The sequence below is a fragment of the Mizuhopecten yessoensis genome, unplaced genomic scaffold (genome assembly GCF_002113885.1).
Source record: "Mizuhopecten yessoensis strain PY_sf001 unplaced genomic scaffold, ASM211388v2 scaffold1311, whole genome shotgun sequence".
Classification (NCBI taxonomy): Eukaryota; Metazoa; Mollusca; class Bivalvia; order Pectinida; family Pectinidae; genus Mizuhopecten; species Mizuhopecten yessoensis.
In genome coordinates this window covers 333,728-355,219 of record NW_018403983.1, presented here as the reverse complement: position 1 = coordinate 355,219, position 21,492 = coordinate 333,728, and the positions used below count along the sequence as shown (strand labels likewise).

At 35.3% G+C, this 21,492-nt stretch overlaps 1 protein-coding gene across 1 annotated transcript in view; it reads left to right on the top strand.

Annotated features, from left to right (window-relative positions):
- The first annotated feature begins 11,853 nt into the window (after positions 1 to 11,853).
- Positions 11,854 to 21,492, top strand: part of LOC110458852 (mucin-5AC-like) — a 28,110-nt gene continuing 18,471 nt past the window's right edge. The window contains exons 1-2 of the mRNA XM_021510812.1: positions 11,854 to 11,946; positions 16,552 to 16,705. Coding sequence (XP_021366487.1) covers positions 11,945 to 11,946; positions 16,552 to 16,705 — 156 coding nt within the window. The 5' untranslated portion in view covers positions 11,854 to 11,944. The remainder of the gene's footprint in view (positions 11,947 to 16,551; positions 16,706 to 21,492) is intronic.

The following is a 21,492-nucleotide window of genomic DNA, read 5'->3' as shown; positions in this document are numbered from 1 at the left end:
TATTATAAATTCAACGTTTTGTTTTTATTTATGGTATCATTATTTCATTTATCATATAACATGCATTTTGTATAGACATTGTCCTAAAGGTGAAAAAGCTGCGTTTTCAACATGTACTTTTTTCCAGAATCGTTACATACCAATTATTGCGCAGTTTGTTACAAACGGACGCTTGACTCAGATTGTATGTTGCTTCAAATGAATCGAAGCGTTTCAATGACGCAGGACTCCGTAACAAACGTAAACAGCAACTGACGACAGAGGATACAGCCTTGATAGTAAGAGAAGCGATTTGCTGTAGGCAGTGTCAAATTTGAGCTTCAGTATAATGTAAAATATGCAGTTAAAGTTGACAAGGCAAGTTAAAAAGCTTTCATTTGAGATTAAAAAAATAAAAGGTAATACGCTTTTTATACCCAGCGAGACCCATACTCGTTACCAAGCAAGGACAGACTAAAATGTCGGCACTTCCTTAGAAACGATACTCGAAAGAGATGGGGAAGATCTCAAAACCAGAAAAAAGAACACTTTTAAAATAAAATCTCAATTGAGTGTTTTTTAACTTCCATTATCAGCTTTAAGTTCGGTCTTGTGTAATATAGCATTTGGTGACTATTTCCACCTAGGGTAAGATATTTTCGATAGTGGTCAACTCAACTATTCATCTTATTCCTCTGCCTATTTTTCAGAAGGATGAACCTTTCCCAATTTTTTTCCATTTTTTTTTTCAAACCCCAAAGCGGCGCAAAGTGCCGCCGGGGTTTGATCTTTAAACACTTTGTCCACTTCCGTTGCTTCCCCATGCGTGAAAGCCTTCTGGGAAATTACGGCCGCATATTGTCTACAAAAATATGATAGTAAACCCTTACGGTATTTGTATTTATTAGTGAAAAATCATGAATTCCTCATTTGATAAAAACAAATCGTCAATGCAGTGAATATATACGAAATATTATATCTTCACACGTCACTCTTAGTATGGTCCAATCTGAACAGTACATTAAATTCTCTGCGTAAATTTTCAGTTTCAAGTTTAGATGGAGCAACGGCAAAATAAGTGGTTGTGTGTTCCTCCTATGCAGCATACATTATTGTTTTTACATAACTACACTATTGATATCATCTTACCAGATAATAGCAGCAAACGGCAAAATTGTAGTGAACATGGCGCTCTGTATTGATGTCAAGCGTGAAGTCATAAGAACTTGGCGTCAAAAAATACGCTACACATTCCCGCGCTTTTCTAATGTAGGAATATTTGCTTGGCGTGACGTGAAAAAAATGTTAAAAAAAAGAAAAATTCAAGGTTTTCATAAAACGAATCTGTGATAATATCTAAAAAAAAACCAGCGTTGTGGCAAAATGTGTCTTCGTAACAGTCTCGAGAACTAATAACTAATATTCCAGGGGTGGGGGTGGGGGCTATGCTTGACGCTTTAACCCAGAAGACGGTTGATATCTTATACAGAGGTGCATTGTAAAAAAAAGATATTTGTAAAAATCGCTGCTTCTCTTTCTCCGAAGATGACGTTATTACCTTATCGTTGACATTTAAACGTGCGGTTAAAATTTTTTTGTACATTTGCATGCTGTGGGACAATTATTGAGTGACAATAGTGCAAAATGTAAGGATATTGAGCGTGAACGGAATATACTGAACGATAAAATCAATGCCAGTTGTTTAGTTATGTGTTTTGTTTGTGTTTTGTATACTAAATTAAGAAGAAACTGGCTTGCATGAAGAGGGTAAATAGTACAAGCATAGAAAAGTATCTTATAGCATGTTCTCTATTCAAGATAAAAATTACTGGATATTCTGAAATGAGTTAGTGGGACATGGGTGATATACGTTTTGTCTGTGGTCAGATCCTTTTGTTTCACAAGTGAAAAAGATATGAAATGAAGAATTGAAATATAAAAATACAACTACAAAGGATATAATCGGCATAAAACCAATACATGATAATTACGCAATGAATATAAATAATAAATCACGTCTGATGGTTAAAGCGAGCAAAGTAGGTGTAATATTTCCTAAAAATAAAAAAAATAAACATTCATTTGTTTTCACGCATAATGTCGAGTATGACGACAAAAAGTATAAGAGCTTGCGTGATAATGACGTTTTGGTATTTTGCGGTTGGCTATCAGCCAGGTTTCCGGTCAGGTGCGACATTCTACAGGTAAGTGAATAGGTCATCAATCAATGGCCAGAGTTTGACCACTGGGAGCTCGGAGATGATTGACGAATGTAGACGAGAGATCATCTGACAGGGACTTGCTGTTTCCTGACAGGAACAACAGATTTACACGGCTATGTACACGCAGTAGTCGTGATGGTATCACCGTAGTGTATCAACCTTATGTATACTAACCGCGGCATGGACAGTCGAGATGGTGCTTCGTTCTTGTCAACTTGTTTACAGTTCGAAGTCTAATCAAAGAATGGAACTTATAACGCAAAGTATCAGCACGTCGGTGAAGCAGATACTATAGGTCACAGTGACCTAATTTTGATAATATTAGTGTAGTACTACTCCAGCTGTATCAACTGATATATTCATGTTCTTTCAAAATAACAAAAGAGCGGCATCCGATTTCAAAGCCAGTAAGTTTTACCGTTACGCGACCGCTAGATTATTTGGATGTACATCAAAGGATCAAACTAGTCTTCTTATCTCATCCACAAGGTGGCACACACCGAGCCCTGAATTATGCCACGACATATCCCAGAGGTACAGATAGCGTAAGTGAGGGCAGCCCCTAGCTATCGAGGATGGGTCACTGTTGGATGGTCAGTACCTGATCTAGTGAATGCTTTTAACACGATATCTAAATAAGATATCGTTCGGACAGATGGGAAAGTAAACATCTACTCCTTATCCTCCACCACAAGTGTGTTGCACCCCTGCAGTTCTGGATTGAGAAAAAAGTACATATGCTGTTGCCCACTACACGATCATAGGAGCCGACTATTGCGGGAACCCCCTGCAGAATTGGGATTTGTGTAAAATCTGCTGCACTTATTGCAATATTTCGGTTCTTCATATTTCTGTCGTATACTTCTAGCTATCTGTTGTTATATAACGCCTTGTCCTGTCTCTCAACCCCTCACATTTACCTATAATGTTGAACGTTCGCCCAAGCGAGAAAGACAATGGGTTCTGTCCAAATGCCGGACATACCAAATTCCTTAAAATGGTAGTTGTTAATCCCTGCTACTTTCAGCATTTAGGGAAATGGCAGCAATCGCTTCCCCCGTGGTCAGTATAATAGAGTATTTTATCGTAGGTATCTTGTGATACAAACTACATGTACCGTTTTATTTATTTCTATAAAATCCTTTTTGTAGTGTAGTGAACGGCGAATTGTTCAAGACTGACCTTATTTAGTCGTAACAGGTATACTACTGGAAAGATTCATTATTTTATTTTCGCCTGTATTCGCTAATTGGAAAACACCCGTTTTCATATGAATATAGCCTGTGCGAAAAGTTAAGACCTCGAACAAAACAAATAAATTATCAAAATATAATTGCGAATGAATTTGTCCTATGAACCATTAATGGCGCCACCCAAACGTTAACCTTAAGAAATGTTTCAGAAATAAAAACGTCGGAACATTTTGACCCGACGAAATCATAACGCTTATGAATATGTTTGATCTTTACAACAGTAGAGACATATTTGTTGCTGATTATAATATAAAAACACAGTGCTCTAAGTATCATTGTAGGGTTGTCTATTGCTGTTTATATTCAGTACACAAACTTACTGATGCTATTAAACAAAGACAAGGGATGGATTTACATCAGCAGTTTGTTTATTTCCAAATCGTTTGTGTTATTATGAATGTTATTTGTCAATTAAAAGAAAAACCAAAACAAATATAGAACTTAGTATTAACCTTATTTCTGAGGTTTTAGCATAGACTAATGCTCAAAACATTACAAAAGAGGATCTAACACAAAAAGCACCAACATTATACCAGAGTGTCTACAAACCAGAAGCATAACTAACTAATCATCGATAAAACAAGGGCGAATTATGAACAAGGGCAAAATTAAATGAAACCTTAAAAAATGTACAAGGACAAAAAGACTAGGGCCCGTATTCATGAACATTTCTCATGCTCAATCACGCATTTTGTGCTCAATCCTTATTTCTTGTACCGGTTATAAATTGATAAAATATTAATTTGTTAGTAATTTGGGAAAAAATCAAAAGTATTAAAGCCGAGGAATGTTTACATTTGACTTTTTGATCAATTGACATGATTTAAATGAGTTACAAGAACGTTCGTTTGAGCACATAATCCATGCTTGAGCATGATAACGGATTCCTGAAAACGGGCCCAGGTGTTCCAGAAGGGTACGCGTCTTCTGCTGATGACACCTGCAATGTAAAATTGATTAATTTAAATTACTAAGTAAAATCCATGTAATGACACGTCCTCACACCGATAACACAACAATCAATTATAAAAACTCTCACCTTAACAACTGCACAGTCACTATATACAAACGTTTTTGATGCCTCGTCCCTTCTTTCTGTTGCCTCTCTCTCTTTGACTCACTTTATGTGATAGTGCATCTTGCGCAAGAATGGGTCCTCTACATCAGCGTTCCTTGTCCGCGATGCTCTCAGCTTAATTGCTACGTTCGGCTGTCTTTAGCCGAGGGGACTATTGTTTTTAATTATAGTATATCAGTTCTATCTTCTTGTAATATGATGTATATGTACATGTAACTGTTCTGTTTCACTGTGTCTTGATAAAGGACCGGATCGCTCCGAAAATTTGACAACCTAAACTTGTCCACACTGTTGGAATTACTTCTTTGCCCCATATATATATATATGTATATCTACAAGAACACTAAAAACAATACATTTAATTAGGTAAACGTTGTAGACAGAGTAGAATTTTTGGTCAGGCAGGGAATTGGATTACATAGAAAAAATATGTAAAAAACAAACAAACAAAATTTAAATATATATATATATCAAATGTAATATTACATAAAAACTGCGGGAAATCACCTCAAGAAAAAGAAAATAATAATAATACATATTTTGAGTAATAGATCAATGATACATTGCAAAACATACAAGATATATATCTTGCATACTAAAATACTAATTACACCAAATTACAAAACTGGACTAGGATAGCTGAATATCCAGAGAGAAGGTGAATGGACAGCCCCTACCGACAATCTCTCTGGCAACTAGTATGATAAATCACCTATGAGAAATTTGCAGGAATTGCAGGGAAATTATAAAACTATCGCGGGCCAATTATTATTGTGTGGAACAATAAAGGCATATAAGATATAATTGCCGGCTACACATTCTGGTAATACAATTCGCACATTCCTTCCCTTTTTATTATCCAGTTCGTTCTCGTAATCGTTACCAATGTCATAGGAAGAGAAATAAAGCATGTTTATGGTATCGCACGAATAAGGTTAGACAGGAGGGTTAGGGTTAAATGATGATAGGATAAGGTAAGATAGACACGAATGGAAAGGATAGACTAGGCCACATGTTCATATTCATTCAAGAATGTATTTACAATTTATGATTTGTACAAAAATTGCTTCGTATGTTTTTTTGTTTTGATAAGTTAATTTTCTTAATTGACCTTATTGACATTAAAGGTTATTTAAGGACGTGCCTGCATGTGTACTAAAGGTGTTACATGTATGTTAGTGTGTTTGCTCCAGTGCGATAGTGCAGGTCTGATGCCCACAGTGCTATCTTATTGATAAACCATGCCGATAGAGTTTAAAAAGTAGTATACATGTAAGTTAAGCATGTTCCTTTAAATTCTTTTATGATTTTAAAGTCACGAGTAAGATAGGAGATTTCAAAACGTTAAAAACGTTTGTAAAAACTGAGGCCTGCTCAACTTGAATTGAGCGAAGTTCTGTGTTACCCAGCAGACAGATTCCACAAGGAATACAAGAGTCCGGCCATAAATAGTAGAGTATTCCAAATGATTCCGATAACGATACGTCTCATGTGTCAAAACTAGTCGACGTAAACTTGGATTAAAGCCGTTATACCCAGCACGGCGTTGTCATGGTCATCTTTTACTTTCGATCAAGTTTTTAGTTACATTTTGCAAACACCATAAACTCACCCACAGTAATCTAAATGATAGTTCAATGACCTCTAACATGGTCGTACTACGTTACTTGAAAAATATAATTATCTTTTAAGGACAAGTGCTGGTGTCCTGAATGTTTCCCACCAAATACATTTTTATAATTCTATTTCGCAAAAAACTAACCAAGAGAATATTGAAGTGTCAACAAAACCATAGTTCGAACTCAAAATCGATAAAACTAGGGCAAAATATGAACAGAGTAAATGTTAACATCAATACTCGTGAACAGGTAGAAGGAGAATAAGACCAGGTGTGCCGGAAGAGTAAGCGTCTGCAGATTCATCGATGACATCTGCCATGTAAATATAATTCTGCGATGTGATGTCACGTCATCGAGAACCCTGGTAGTGACAACAAAACCACAAGGCATACAGTAATATCAACGCTAGAAATAGGAAGTAACAAAGCACCTCTTTACCGGTTTGTTGATACTGAATTATAAACAAAGTTCAAATTTTATATACGTCACGTCATTGTGTTGTATCTTTGAACAAGATACTTTACTCCGCTTGTTCCAGTCTACTCAGCTGTGAATGAGTACGTGGTTGGGCAATGCTAGAATTGTAGAATGCTAGCTGTGAGCACCGAAATAACAGCACCGACTGTATGCTCCCAAGGGAGTTGAGAAAGGTATTGGCTGGTTGCAAAGCCCCTATAACCACGGATAATTTGTGAACCGCGTTGAGACGACCTACGAACTAGGTTGTGATAAAGTGGTATATAAGAACCTCGAATTTTTATGATTATTATTACACTGTATGATCATTTCATCTTTTTAGGGCTCATTAGATGTAGGAAGATAATAAAAACTTATGTCAAAAGTGCTCCAAAGCTCAAGTAAAAATACAGCAAAAGGACAGGTGCCAATTAAACATTCTAATACGTAAAACTTTTGGATACATTAGATCATTTATTTTTAAATTTGTAAACCATTTGAACGGGGACAGGATATACCACCATCTGAACGCTGAAAATACATACTACCACCAAGAGCGGTCCTAAAATGCAAACTTTAGAGTTCAGTGACGAATCTAAAACCTGTTCTACAAAATAGTCCATTCGTGACATTATATTCCTATATGTATTTATTCCTGTAAGGCAGGTAGCATTCCAGTGGCCATGACTGTGTATATATCTACTATGTCGTTACCTCCTACACTATAGTATACATCTATATCAACAATGAATGGTCCAGGCAATCCCTGACGAGGGGCTAACACCGCAAGCTTAGAACTTGAGTGACTTTATGGTTGTACTACAATGTATAATTTGATTGACCAGGTGTATACATAAATACGTCTCTATGACGTGTACCTCTGATTCAGCGTTACTCCTACTACACATCAATACTACGATCTCGTATGGTGACAACTTCCGCTAACGTGACCATATATGGTAAACTGTAAACAAGACAGGAGGTACAATATCAAACGTCAGACCTTAAATCCTTACACATGGCATACGATCACACTATAAGCTCATATATTTATGCTGAATAACATGGATGAAACAAAATTAAAATCAATGATAAAATAGGTAGTATACACTGGAACCTTGAAATGTACGACTGTTTGATACGAAGTACTTACCTGGGTAAATATGGGGAAAGGAAATCGGGGTAACTACAACAGTGGAACATACAAGGTTTACAAAGTTCTGGAGTGATCTGTTCCTTTAACATGGCACATAAACAGAATCACACGAATTAGTAACATTTTATAAAACGAAATTAAACTTAAAAAAATTCCTGATATTTACAAACTGTTAAACCCCATTTGTATTTTTGTGACGTTACAGAGGGTTGTTGGGTACCTTTCCCAATTTGCTTTTTCTACGTACATGTACAACTCTGATTACAAATTAATAGCACATTGTTTTAATCTGAAATTCAGGGAACATAGCTATTTAATTGAAAATACATGAAAACAAAACCTTCCTAACAAAGTGAAAAAAATGATCTCAGCTAAAACGACATTTACGAACAATTTGAAAAGGGTTTGTTTCTTTTTCAAAAAAAAAGAAAAACTGCTGTTATTTGATGTATTTTTTAAATATTAAAGTTTCATGAGTATTTAATATGCAACATTTGCTATAGCGCTCTATCTAGCTAACATAAGCCACTCTAAAGCGTTTTATAGTACAACTACAACTAGATATTCAATTAATACAATTAGCATATACATTAGTCAATATGTTTTTTGGTGAATTCGCAGGAGCTGCCTTATCAGGCGCTAACTACTAGTCCTATGTCACCTGGCTATTATCTCCCTGCGTGTGTATGCCTGCATGTGTGCTGGATATGTAATCTGTTCTGTTTGTAGTAGGACCGTGCTTCCAACGGCATCATTTATAGCGCCATCTCACTTGAATGCAACAACACAGATACCGCAACATCCACCCCAGACCGATTTGTACTCCATCTGGGTTGTTGGAGTTGTGATGGCAGGAAAAAAGCACTTCCTCTGAATATCCATGAGTACGACAACTTCGGGGATCGAATCCCAGCCGCCTGCTTGGAAGGCCAGAGTGTTTACCACTCGACCAATCCGCCAATTATGAATATTCAAGAATTATTCAAACCCCGTGCGGATATAACGGTCTGTAAACATCAGTATAGACGTGCCTATCTGTATTAAAAGTTCCTCCTTAGTGCTGTTAGAGGTAAGTATTTGTATACTGAGACAAACGGCAAAGGAAAAGCTGGAAACGATTTAAGACGGTTTCCGAATGTTTTGTTTCTCTAAAAAGAAATAAACGTTCATTAATATTTGCTTCCTCTTATAATTCGATTGGCTTAGCAGAACAAAGCACAAATATAAAATAATCACAGCGGGAAAATATTCAATCGAAAATATTTGAGTTACATGCAAAAAGATGATAAGTAGCATGCCGACGAAAAAGGTGTGCTTTTCTAAGGCTTAACAAAGGAATTTGTACTCATTACATAAATCGTTCTGCGAATTGCTTTATCACAGCACACCTAACAATTATATCGGTGATCAAAACTAAGGAATGCTATACAAAATAACAGTCTAGGAGGGGTCTAAGGTATACCGGGATTTGAGTAATTCCCATACTAATAGAACGAATTCAATATATTTGTTACTCTGACTTATGGTATATCTATTAATAAAACCTGTCCCTTTTAAACAAAACAATGTGCTATTAATGTCTAATCGGGGCTGTATGGTTCGGATTACGTCAGATATGGGGCTTCAATCTTTTGACAATAGGAACCACAGATAAGTCCCTAATCGATGCAATGACCATGTGATGCATACAATTTCCATTTTGTTTAGCTTTCGGCATCAATGATGAAAGTTTTGAACATCGCATTTTTAGTTATTATTTGTTGGGCGCTATGCAATCATAGTATCCTATTATTGATATAGCCTATCTGTACGCCGATGATTATTATTGTTATGCAAGATGACGATACACGTTACAATGTAAACATTGCCAAGAAAAAACTGATTATCAATTCCTCCCTCCTCCTCAGTTTTCTCCTCTTCCTTCTCCTTTTTTCTATGCGACAATACTATTTACAATGAAGAAAGTGGTAGAGAAAAATAGATTTTCAACACCTCCTTCCTTCTTAATTTTCTTCTTACCCCTCCTCCATTGCATGTCACAAACAGTTTATAATTTTTACCGCGAACTCAAAATCATATCAAAAACATAAATATTAACGCCAGTGCTTTCCCAAGAATAACAATATAGTCCTTTTCGGAGTTATTTCCCCTTGTAATGTAAAACGTTCGGTATGTCAATTTGTTTTTACGGGCGATACATGCAGGATATGGTTATATTAAGCTGGCATAACGTCTTTTGAAGATATGGATAATGCATTAGTCGGGTTTCCATAAATATTAATTAAGCCTATTTCTTCCTCTTATTTGTGGAAGCAGTATAAGTAAAAGTGTTTACCGACAAAATACTGATTTGCTGATACGACACAACGCCACACTAGTGTGGTTTGGACATATGTGTAAAGAAATACAGACTCCTGTTTAGTTTTCATTTTGGAGTTAAATTGTCCAATTCCGTTGGGATGATGGATTTACTAGATCAACATACTTCGAAAGTTTAGCGCATTGTCTTCCACGAAATTCATTAGCATTCCGAAATATTGAAGATAAATCTTGCACGGATCATAGACGATTCCTAGTCACCGTGACTAAACAGCAGTGGAACAGTAGACAACCATAGAAACAAGTGGAAAAACAGCCGCAAAATGGTCGAGAGACAATTCACCCACGGAAAAAGTAAGTAGATTGTGAGAGACAAAACGTAAGTACATTGTAACAGACAAAACGTAAGTAGATTGTAAGAGACAAAACGTAAGTAGATTGTAACAGACAAAAAGTGAGTAGATTATATCAGAAGAAACGTAAGTAGATTGTATCAGACAAAACGTAAGTAGATTGTAACAAACAAAACGTAAGTAGAATGTAAAAGACAAAACGTAAGTAGATTGTAACAGACAAAACGTAAGTAGATTGTAACAGAGAAAACGTAAGTTGATTGTAACAGAAAAAACGTAAGTAGATTGTAACAGACACAATGTTATTAGACTGTAACAGAACAAACGTAAGTAGACTGTAACAGTCAAAACGTAAGTAGACTGTAACAGAAAAAAACATATGTAGATTGTAACAGACAAAACGTAAGTAGATTGTTAGATCTGTTACAAATCTAATTACGTTGTGTCTGTTACAATCTACTTACGTTTTGTTTGTTACAATCTAATAACATTTTGTCTGTTACAATCTACTTACGTTTTGTTTTGTCTGTAACAATCTACTTACGTTTGTTCTGTTACAATCTAATAACATTTTGTCTGTTACAATCTACTTACGTTTTGTTTTGTCTGTTACAATCTACTTACGTTTTGTCTGTTACAATCTAATAACATTTTGTCTGTTACAATCTACTTACGTTTTGTTTTGTCTGTAACAATCTACTTACGTTTTGTCTGTTACAATCTACTTACGTTTTGTCTGTTAGAATCTCCATGGTACTTACGTTTTGTCTGTTACAAACTCCATTGTACTTACGTTTTGTCTGTTACAGTTTACTTCTAGAAAAATAGTACTTAAATGCTTATCTGAATTTTGTTCTTTTACACATTGCAATGATGTTTTTATTTTATTAATTAAAGCTTCTCTATGTATATTTGAAAAAAAAGTATGCACGTGATATTTCATCAATACTCTTATCTTTAATGGTCGATAATTCGCTAAAATTGGATTGCGCTAAAAAAGGTATGTTTGCTTTATATGTATCAATATATATTGAAAAAATGTCGACAAATAATGACTGTGTGCCGTTGAAGTCCCTTTGACAAAAATGAAATATTCCTCACATTAAAGTAAACTGAATGAAGACAGCTTAATGGCGAATGTATATACTTCTGGTATACAAACTGATATTCTCTTCGTCAACTACCTGTATTACATTATGGTGACCCTGTCGGAGCCTCACAAAAAAAATGATGACAACAACTACCTGTATTACATTATGGTGACCCTGTCGGAGCCTCACGAAGAAATGATGACAACCGGCATCGCCTGTCAAAATGACCATTTTCGCCTTCATGTGCACGAGCCACTCATCAAAATGTACCTCCAGTAGATGGAGAGTTCCAGTCCCCGTGTGAAATTTGTCAGTGAGGCTAGGTAGTTGGACGAGGGCCGAAGTGCGGGTCGCTAAGGCGGAAACTAAAGATTCAGAAAGTTGGAATGTAACTGGGGACAAATAATACAGACTAAACATGTAAGTACTTCTTTTTTCTTCTATCTCTCTTTCTTCTTCTATCTCTCATTCTTTATTCGTCTCTCATTAAGCAAGTAAATCACTCGGTAAATGAAAGGTTAGGTTTCATACAAAGAAAAGATTGGAACTTTCATAGAAGTTAAGCTATTAGATTGGGTATCAAAGATTTTAAACCGGGAGTTCGTTTTAATACCAATATTTTTGCAATTTAAAAAAAAATATTTGTCGAATGTTACACTTTTTGTTTATAAAAGTTCGTACTTTAAAATCAACGTTACAACCGTGCAAAGGAAATATCATGAAAGGATTGGGACAAGAACATCTTATAAAATAATCATTTATTACAAAGAAGCCAACAGAAGCAATTCAGGCCAACAGTCAAGCATTCCGTTCTTTGGTTTGTAAATCTCCTAAAAAAAGAAAACACTTTTACGACATTTTTATTAGTTAATGAAACACCTTATAGAATAGAAGATATTAATGGTTTCCTTTGTGAACATAAACTTAACACGCCGGCTGACATAAATCATATATAAATAAATGTTAAGTCTTTTTTAAAGACACGTGCTCTTTCTCATTTTGTTGCTAAATTAATTAACGGTGTGGTTTGTCAACAAGCACGTGACTTCTATCCAATCTCTCACCTACCTAGCACAACACTGTATATGAAGTTATTTTTGATAGAATTTTTTGACAGTAATTTTTGACGCTCATTCATATCAGGAACTATATATATTTATTTTACAAACAATCAAAAGATAGAAAAGGTATAAAGTAAAACAAGTATGCGGTCAATTCTAAAAATGTTGAAATCCTTGCGATGCTGAAAAAAAAATAAAAATACATATATAGCGCTGGGGCAATGTCAGAGAACCGTGGATAATATCGGAAGTCTTCGGGATATTCCGAAGTGCTCGGGATATTTCGCAGTCCTTGAAATATGTAAAAGTTCGTTAGATATTTTGAAGTTCTGGGGGTACGTCGAAGTTCTAAGGGGAATTCTGGATATCCAAGATTTCCGGATATGTCGGTGTCCTTTCGATAACTCTTGATATCTAAGGTTACCGAGATGTCGAAGCTGTCGGGTCCTTGCACAAACCCAGCGATATACATAAACTACTCGCCATATTGGAATTATTTTACGTGAAAAATTCTGTAAGAGAACTTATAAACCAGATATTCCGGATACTTTTTATAGAGAAAGTGAAACTAACAGAGAGGTCTTTTTTCTTATTTATTTGTTCTCTATTTCGCAACTATTATCCTGCTTACATTTCTAGCCATGATTAGCATTTTGTAAAGGTTTGGCAAACTAGCCAGGGTTAAGTTCCTGCCGTATTAAAAGGAGTTATTTTTTAAAGTGGTTGGGGCTGAGGGGAATGCCAGTTTTTAATCTCGTGCCTCATAATTCAACTGGGGATCGTCGGTATAATAATAGTTTCAGTAATGTTGTTTCCGAGACAGTAAATGTGGTTTTGCATGTAACGTTTGCAATTAATTATAAAAGTTTGTTGATAAATTTCGCTGGTTGTTTTAAAAGATATCGTTCATAACGTAAATAAAAAAAAAAAAAATGCTTGAAACTGACAAAAAAAGTAAAGAAAGATATCAAGGAATTTGTTAATATGTTTAAGTTGTTATTTAACAAATGGTCGCACAGTTACGACAACAATCTATACCTTGTAATCTGTGTCTATTAATTTTAATGTTTGCTTTCCAGGAATTTATTTATCTTCTCTCCTAGTTTTGATTATAACATTTCATAAAATGTGCAAAAATAAATTGACCAAGCCTTTATGTCTATAAGAGTCTGGTTTTCAGACAAAGATTAGTATTGTGTTATCGCGAATTCATCTGATGTCGGACTAATTACCGAAATCTTCACCGAGCTAGACCGCCCGAAGGTTTTCACATTGTCGTATATCGTATGCAGTAGGTGAGGGCTATTTCTACCATTTTTTATGTCATAAACGCCACACCATTTATAGCCACGTCTTCACACACATCAAGGCTGCGTCACATACATTCGTTCTCGGCAATCAACATGTGTCATTTCAATAAACTTTTTTTTTCCGGTTATTTACCGACCTGGTTTCAAAAGAAGTCATTTTCTCATAAAGTAGAGAAACAATGACAAACACAAACACGTAGACCGACGTGGGTTATTTATGTGTGGTATAAATGGCGAAACACGATTTCCACGAACGGAATGTTCGCATAGTCATCGATCAGCGAATTAAAGGCGTTCTCTGATTATTGTTGTTTTTTATTTACGTTATTGACGGAACAGCACTGCAAAAATCGTCGTCACTTGAGCGATTGATTCTTAATTATTCACTACGTCATGTAATGCTAAGCGTCCTAGTGACAGGAATAATGTGACGTATTTAGTAACGGCACGAGACCAAATTCTGTATCCATATCACTATGACCGATACTTTAGTTTGATGAACACAGGTAGATAAACGTAAATATGACGTTATAAAGTTGGATTTGAATACAGGTGACTTGAGCAACTGTTCGAGAGGGCTATGCTAACGATTGTCTATCTGCTGGAAGGGTCACCGATATAAAAAAAAATGCGCATACTATACACATATAAAACACTTGAAATGCCACTTAAGGCTGTATGCTACATTATCACGACGGACACAATGTATTCCTACATATCATTGTGACGGGTTCTGTACTGCTAATAAGAGTTGTGTGGAAGTGCAGGTGTCTCTTTTTTCGACATTCGTCTTTCGCCGCTTATGTGATTGCAAAACTTAACTACAGGATACGTGTGGTCTGTATATTGATTTTAATCACATACGGTTGGGTTGCTCTATCCAGACAACAGAAAATTGTACAGAAGAAACCTGAATTAACGTATAACTCATCGAAATAAAAAAAATAAAAAACATATGCTCTAATGAAAATGATCAGATCTCTGATTTAGTGATGTCGATATGGATCTAGCCAATCAAAACGTTATCACGATTTGTTGCGACACTACAAATCCAAACAAAAGGGTACAGGTGAACTCGAGTGGCAGTCCCAGACGGAGATAGACGTGTGTTATTCTTTGTCGTCGCTAGGACAGTTAGGCTGTGTCCCACCTGTTAATCCTAGACAAGTACACTGTACACAAAGGTCACACTGTCCAATAGAGGCCAGTCCGACAATCCATCAGTTACCTTTATAAATTCAAAGACGACTCTTTGTCTTAACAAGATTCGTTTTGAGAAATAACATTACGTTTGTTCTGTTACATATTCAATCAAGGCTTTTGGGTAAAATATGTAACTTTACCTGTATAGTTTTCCGTGTAAACTGCAATTATCTGATATACATTTAGTGTAAACCATATTGGTTCTGGAATGTTATAAAAGAGTAGATCCACTGTGTTTTTTTGTGCGTGGACCCACACACACGGACCTGCCTGTTATAGATAGGGAAAACAATCAAATTATTTCTTCGCAAAAATCTCTAACCTTCATACTTAACACACACAAATAACAAACAAAAGCGCATCTTCTAGTTTTTAGAAATATCGTGTTCCTCTAATGCAAAAAAACAAAGAACTATTTTTTCATAAAGAAATTTTCTATTTCAAAGTATTTAAAAGAGTTTGACATTCCCAACACATAGCAAAATTCCAAATCCCTTTTGTTTGTTTTAGAACAACTTTAGCTCGTCAATTCTTTTTGCATATTTTTATTGGTTCTATAAAACGTAATTCATTTCATGAACGTACGAAGTAGGTATTTATTTCACAAAATAAAGGATGCCATCATCATCATCATTCTTTATTCCTCAAAAATGAGAGTGCATAATACAAAATTTAGAATAAAAAAATTATGCAATGTACAAATTGTGGTTAATACATATTTCGTGATCGTTCACTGTATCATTCTTTTTTGCGGGAGGGTGTATTCACCCTTACATTCAATCTGGTAAAGTTTACATTATACTAGGTCTGCAGCGTTGAAATATATCTGTGCTGCTTTCCAATGGAAATAAGAACTGTCTTGCGCAAATTCCTAGCACAGAGTTTTGTTATCCTAATCAGGATTGTCTATGGTTCCTTTGAATAGAGCTACTACAAGTTCCTCTTCTGCCATTTGAGACAATAGCAGATACGGTTGAACACCATAGTAGTTTATTACTTTGTCCATGAAAGTGTCCCTTAACATGAATGTCACAGTTCGTGACACAATAAAGGATGCCGATGCAGAGAGCTCATCCAAGTGCGCTACATGACCATCTCGACTACTTATGACTCGTGTAAAAACAGCAAGAAGGGAAGGCGTCTACCCGTGTATCATATAACCCGTACACGGAGACAGGTTAAATGAGGTTATACAGGTAGCACGATATCAAAATCTAGTGTTTTGAGCGATTTTGTACGATTTACTGTGCCTCGTAAGCAATATACGAAGTTATATATACTTATTATAAATTGTTTTATCGATTTAGTTTTGTATATACATGTATTATGTTTGTGACACATAAATTAAATATATTGATAGAATATGTCCATTGAGTGCTTTGAGCTGTTGTGAACTCATGCAGGTGTAAATGTTATCCTCATTTTGACCTACTGATGTCCGTTTGTTGCAGGCTACCTTTTATATTAGTGATTCTAGCGTCATTAGAATCAGTGGAATGTCGAGGAAAGATGATGGAGCCAGTCCAGCGCTCAAGTTTGTGGCGGAAAGGATACAATACACCTCAAAACATGGAGGACAGTGGCCTGAACTGCGGCGGGTACTGGGTATGTATCCATGGCAACCTATCATCACCGCACACACACGTTTAAACCACACTAAGATAGATAATTAGTCTATACAGGCAGATGGTCAACAAACCTAAATACCATTTTACCCAATTTCTACTACAGGTTCATTCCGGGAATGATAATCAATCAAATTAAACGTGTGCAAAATGTCTGTATAATTCAAAATGCGTGTAGATCGCGTTTTATAGCAAATGAATAACCATCATTCCATCTTTACATCATCAACATATTTGATGATAAATAATGATCACAAGTCAGTAGGATTAGAAAAGTTGCTCTCTCTCTGATATGTAAACGTTTGGATAATATTTGTGAGATGTATTTGATTTTGTGCTATGCTGTCCTGTTATATTCTAATAATTTAATCTTGCTTGTAACAAGCATTTTCATTGGCTTAAGAACTTATGTTATGAGCCCATAACGTAAAAAATGTAGTAATGGATACATAATATGCGCAATGTACATGTGTATAACGCGCTATATAATTTGCAAAAGTACCATAAGGCGCTTTACAACACATGGATACAATTATATTATATACAGAAGACGTACAAATCGGCATTTTACATTAGGTAACAAGACGTTTATGCCGAAATTAATTACACTGCGCTAACAGTTGTATCGTCCTTATAGGGCTCATTGGTGATGTTAAGGGTCACCGAGGTGGAAAATGTAAAGCTCGCCAAATACGGCATAATTACAGTATTACTGTATAGGCGGTAAGTCGTCTGTAATATAAACATATATAGAACACACTTATTCATGACTTCTAGGATGTGGCATGCATAATACAGGGGACTGTGCTTGTTTTACACACTTTGTAGTGGTTTACTGGGGGATCACTTTTGGTGTGATTGACAGCTGGCGACAGGCAATGATCATTAGGGTTATATAATGTCAATATATGCTAATGTTGTACATGGAATTAATGCTTGTAATGCATAGTGTATACATATACGCTGTACCCTGTCTACACACGTGCCGATAAAGCAGGAATGCCGAACAAGAATGTCTACAATATACTATTAGCTAAGGTCCAAATACCACTGCCAAATCTATCACTATTCATTGGGAGCTTTGGGGCATGACATCATCTTTGATAAGTCACTTTATTCATTTTCTTGAAAATGATAATTAAAAAGTAATCAAAGAAACAAATATTAAATGAATATATAAAAGTAAATGAAGATATCACAGTAGTGTTATGAGTATAACATGCAATTTGCTTAGACTATGCCTCTTATAGTGGTCCGATCATAATACTGTCTCTCTAACCAACTAAGCTGCCAGGTCAACAACAGTGCTCTGTCCTATACATACAACATTTATATAAGATATCAAGAGCAGGCTAATATTTGTACTAAAATGTAAAACTGAAGTGTCTATTTTTTTTTGCTGAAGTGGGAGAAGGATCCTTAAATCATATATTTAGTTGTTTTGAAATAAATATTTCAATAAATACACATTTCCGTGTTGATCTACGAATCAATAACTATTTCTGAATTTGTCAGATAATTTGTTTTAATCAATCCTATTTATAAAATCTTGATGACACAAGAAAATGTGCCAAATTCTTAAATATTTTCTGGTAAGTATATAGTTTTGATTAATGAATACAGATGTCGATAATACCATAACATATGGGTAACTTACTTTTTTCTAAACTAGTTCAAATTTGGAAATTATAAACAAATTAATATTGGAAACCTAATTCACACTTTATTTCTTCAAGAGTTTTGTTATTGAATAAATATTCGTACTGCAGAACTAGAATCGCACGTGTAGTTGCCGTATGCGGTTGGTAACTATGGTAACCAATATAAAACAGCTTGTCCTACATACTGCGGTTTAGACACATGCCTGACTCTGTGGTGACGTTTACTACCATACTTAATGACCAATAAAACTATCGCGTCACTTCGATAAACATCAGGCGGGACTCACGATATTGTCCGGCAGTAAAACGGTACCGTTCACTTAACAATTGCCATGTATAATTTAAGGTTTGGAGAGCATTTACAGTAAAAAACTCGAAATAATGCCCCTCGTTTATTTACGGAAAACAACTCGATATAATGCCCCTCATTTATTTACGGAAAACAACTCGATATAATGCCCCTCGTTAATGGAGGAAAACCTCGATATAATGCCACTCGTTAATGGAGGAAAACCTCGATATAATGCCACTCGTTAATGGAGGGAAACCTCGATACAATGCCCTCGTTAATGAAGGAAAACCTCGTTCAAAATTACCCTCGTTTATTTAAGTAAAAACTCGATATAATTCCCATCGTTAATTTACAGTAAAACCTCGATAAAATGCCCCTCATTAATGAAGGGAAACTCGATACAATGCCCCTCATTTATATACAGTAAATCCTCGATATTTTTCCCCTCGTTTCGCCTAAAACTACTTCTTTAGTATATTCTTCAGTATTTGGATTAAGCAAGTGCATCAAATAATATTTTGGATTGAAATCGTTTTCTGAATCCATCTCTTTAGAATACATAAATGTATGGATATCACTAAACTTAAGTTAGAGAAATGTGTACCTTTTTACTTTATGTTATATTTCTTTGCACTCTTTTTCTGGGCACATTTGTAAAACTGATAATCATGACGAGAACTGAGAGACGTTACAGTAAATGGTCTAAAACGTAGGCAAACCTACCACAAGGTGTCATCTTAATTCGTGTGGTATAAATGTCAGATGTCTCGACTTTAAATGTGTTTCTAACATAGCTTTAGACTGTTTTCTCATTAGAACAATTCTTTAGCTAAATGTATTTTTCATTGTTACGTCTAATAGTTTACACTCATGTCGTGTTTTACATTTTTCAAAATAAAAATAAACACGGAAACGTGTTGTTATTTATTATGAGATTTATTAAGCTTTCCAATAAAGAGTTTAACGTCATAAAAATAGTGCTCATCATTTGATGGAATTTGGTTTCATTGAAAAAAATATTCTTAGTTATTCTAGTTGTTATATTTCTCAAATCATTTTCGAGTTATTATAAAAATGTCGTTGATGTTGGTTCTTATGGTAAGGTAGCACTTTGTTTCGTATACCTGTACAATGAATTGCTAAATTTCAATATAAATGTGTTAGAATAGAAGCAAATAATCATTAGAATTACGAAAAAAACCCACACTGTTCAAGATGATTTTACAATGTTTGAGGATGTGTTCGTCGTAATAAACCGTAGGTGACATCACACCATCACACTCAATATAAAATAGTTTACCTATAACCTCAAGTTCTTGATAGATATTTTGCACGGCAATTATTTTATATCCAGCCCCCACCCCCCTATTTTGCCTATAACATTATATTTTAATTCCAATCTAAAAAATATTTGTTGGCATTTTGCTAAATCCTATTAGACTTTGGCATTTCAACAAATGCTCTATTACAAGAATAGATGTACGTCTTGGTGTAATTTGTATTTATGTCCACATAAAGTAATATATCTCGCAATAGCATTCCAGTTTTATCTACGTTAGGGTTTTGAAATATTATAAGAACACAAACCTGTTCCCGGTATCTTTATTGAGATAAGGGATGTATACAAGTTATGAATGTTATAGGCCGTCGCTGTAGGTGCCTCTGATCCTGTGGTAACCAGAGATGTCCTCTCATTCCCCATCAGTATACAGGTGTATAGGTCATAACTATATCAATATCAACGTTAATGTAGTCTTATACGACTTTAAATGATTAATTATACCATTAATTGGAGATATTTAATTACCCATTTGTACATTGTCTTCATAACACGGTAACTGACACTTCACAATGAGACTTTCTCGTGTCGCCTGTACCGTATGATGGAACTGCCTGAGGACGCCGGCTGTTCCATTGTGTGACGTTCTCGCTATTCATGAACTTCGCTTACCATGTCAGATCTACCACTCTTCGTGTAGGTGTTACCTAACCCCTGTCGCCTTCTTTGACAGTTGACCTCTGGTGACCCCGAGATCAGTTATTTATAGCTATACTCCTCGTATCGTCAAACCTATTTTAGGTATGTTTGGTGCCGTGGAATGGTAATGTTGATGAGCTGTCACAAATTCCTTGCCGCTATTATGATCGCTTTATCTATAAACTACATAACCAGAGTTTTCCAACGGAGTCGCTTAAATGTACTCTGTAGACATTTCACGATCTCGTATGAGATATGGTGTTGTTACGATGTCTTTATCAATTTCTTAGAAGGTTGGTTATAGAGGTTTTCGCCTGGACCTGACATGAAATGTCCTGATAACTGTCAACTGTGCTGCAAAATACACATCACACCTGACAATGTGTTTAGGTATTGATGATCTCTCGTCTTCTCGGCGTCTGGTGTATTCCGGAACAAATCACCTGATTGTCCGTGTATATTCTCAATGTTCTCCATGTAAATCTATCCTTTGAGGTAATTTTGTCCTGTTATCAACTGAATGTTATTTTATGTAACGCTTTGTGAATACTTTTCATTAGAGATTTTCTAGATATATTGAACTTTGTATGGAAAAATAACAATTAACTGAGATACACGTAGTAAGAAATATAAACTTACTGTGTATCGATAACTTGAGATATAAATAATTTCCCAATTGTTAATTATTTTTTTACAATACGGTGACTGATACCTCGTAATATGGATTTCTGTTTTCGCCTGTACGATATGACGACTTTATATGGGGAGAATGGCTGGTTTGTTGACGTGATGTTTCCACTATTCATGAAATTTGCTTACCACTTTTTTTTTTTTTT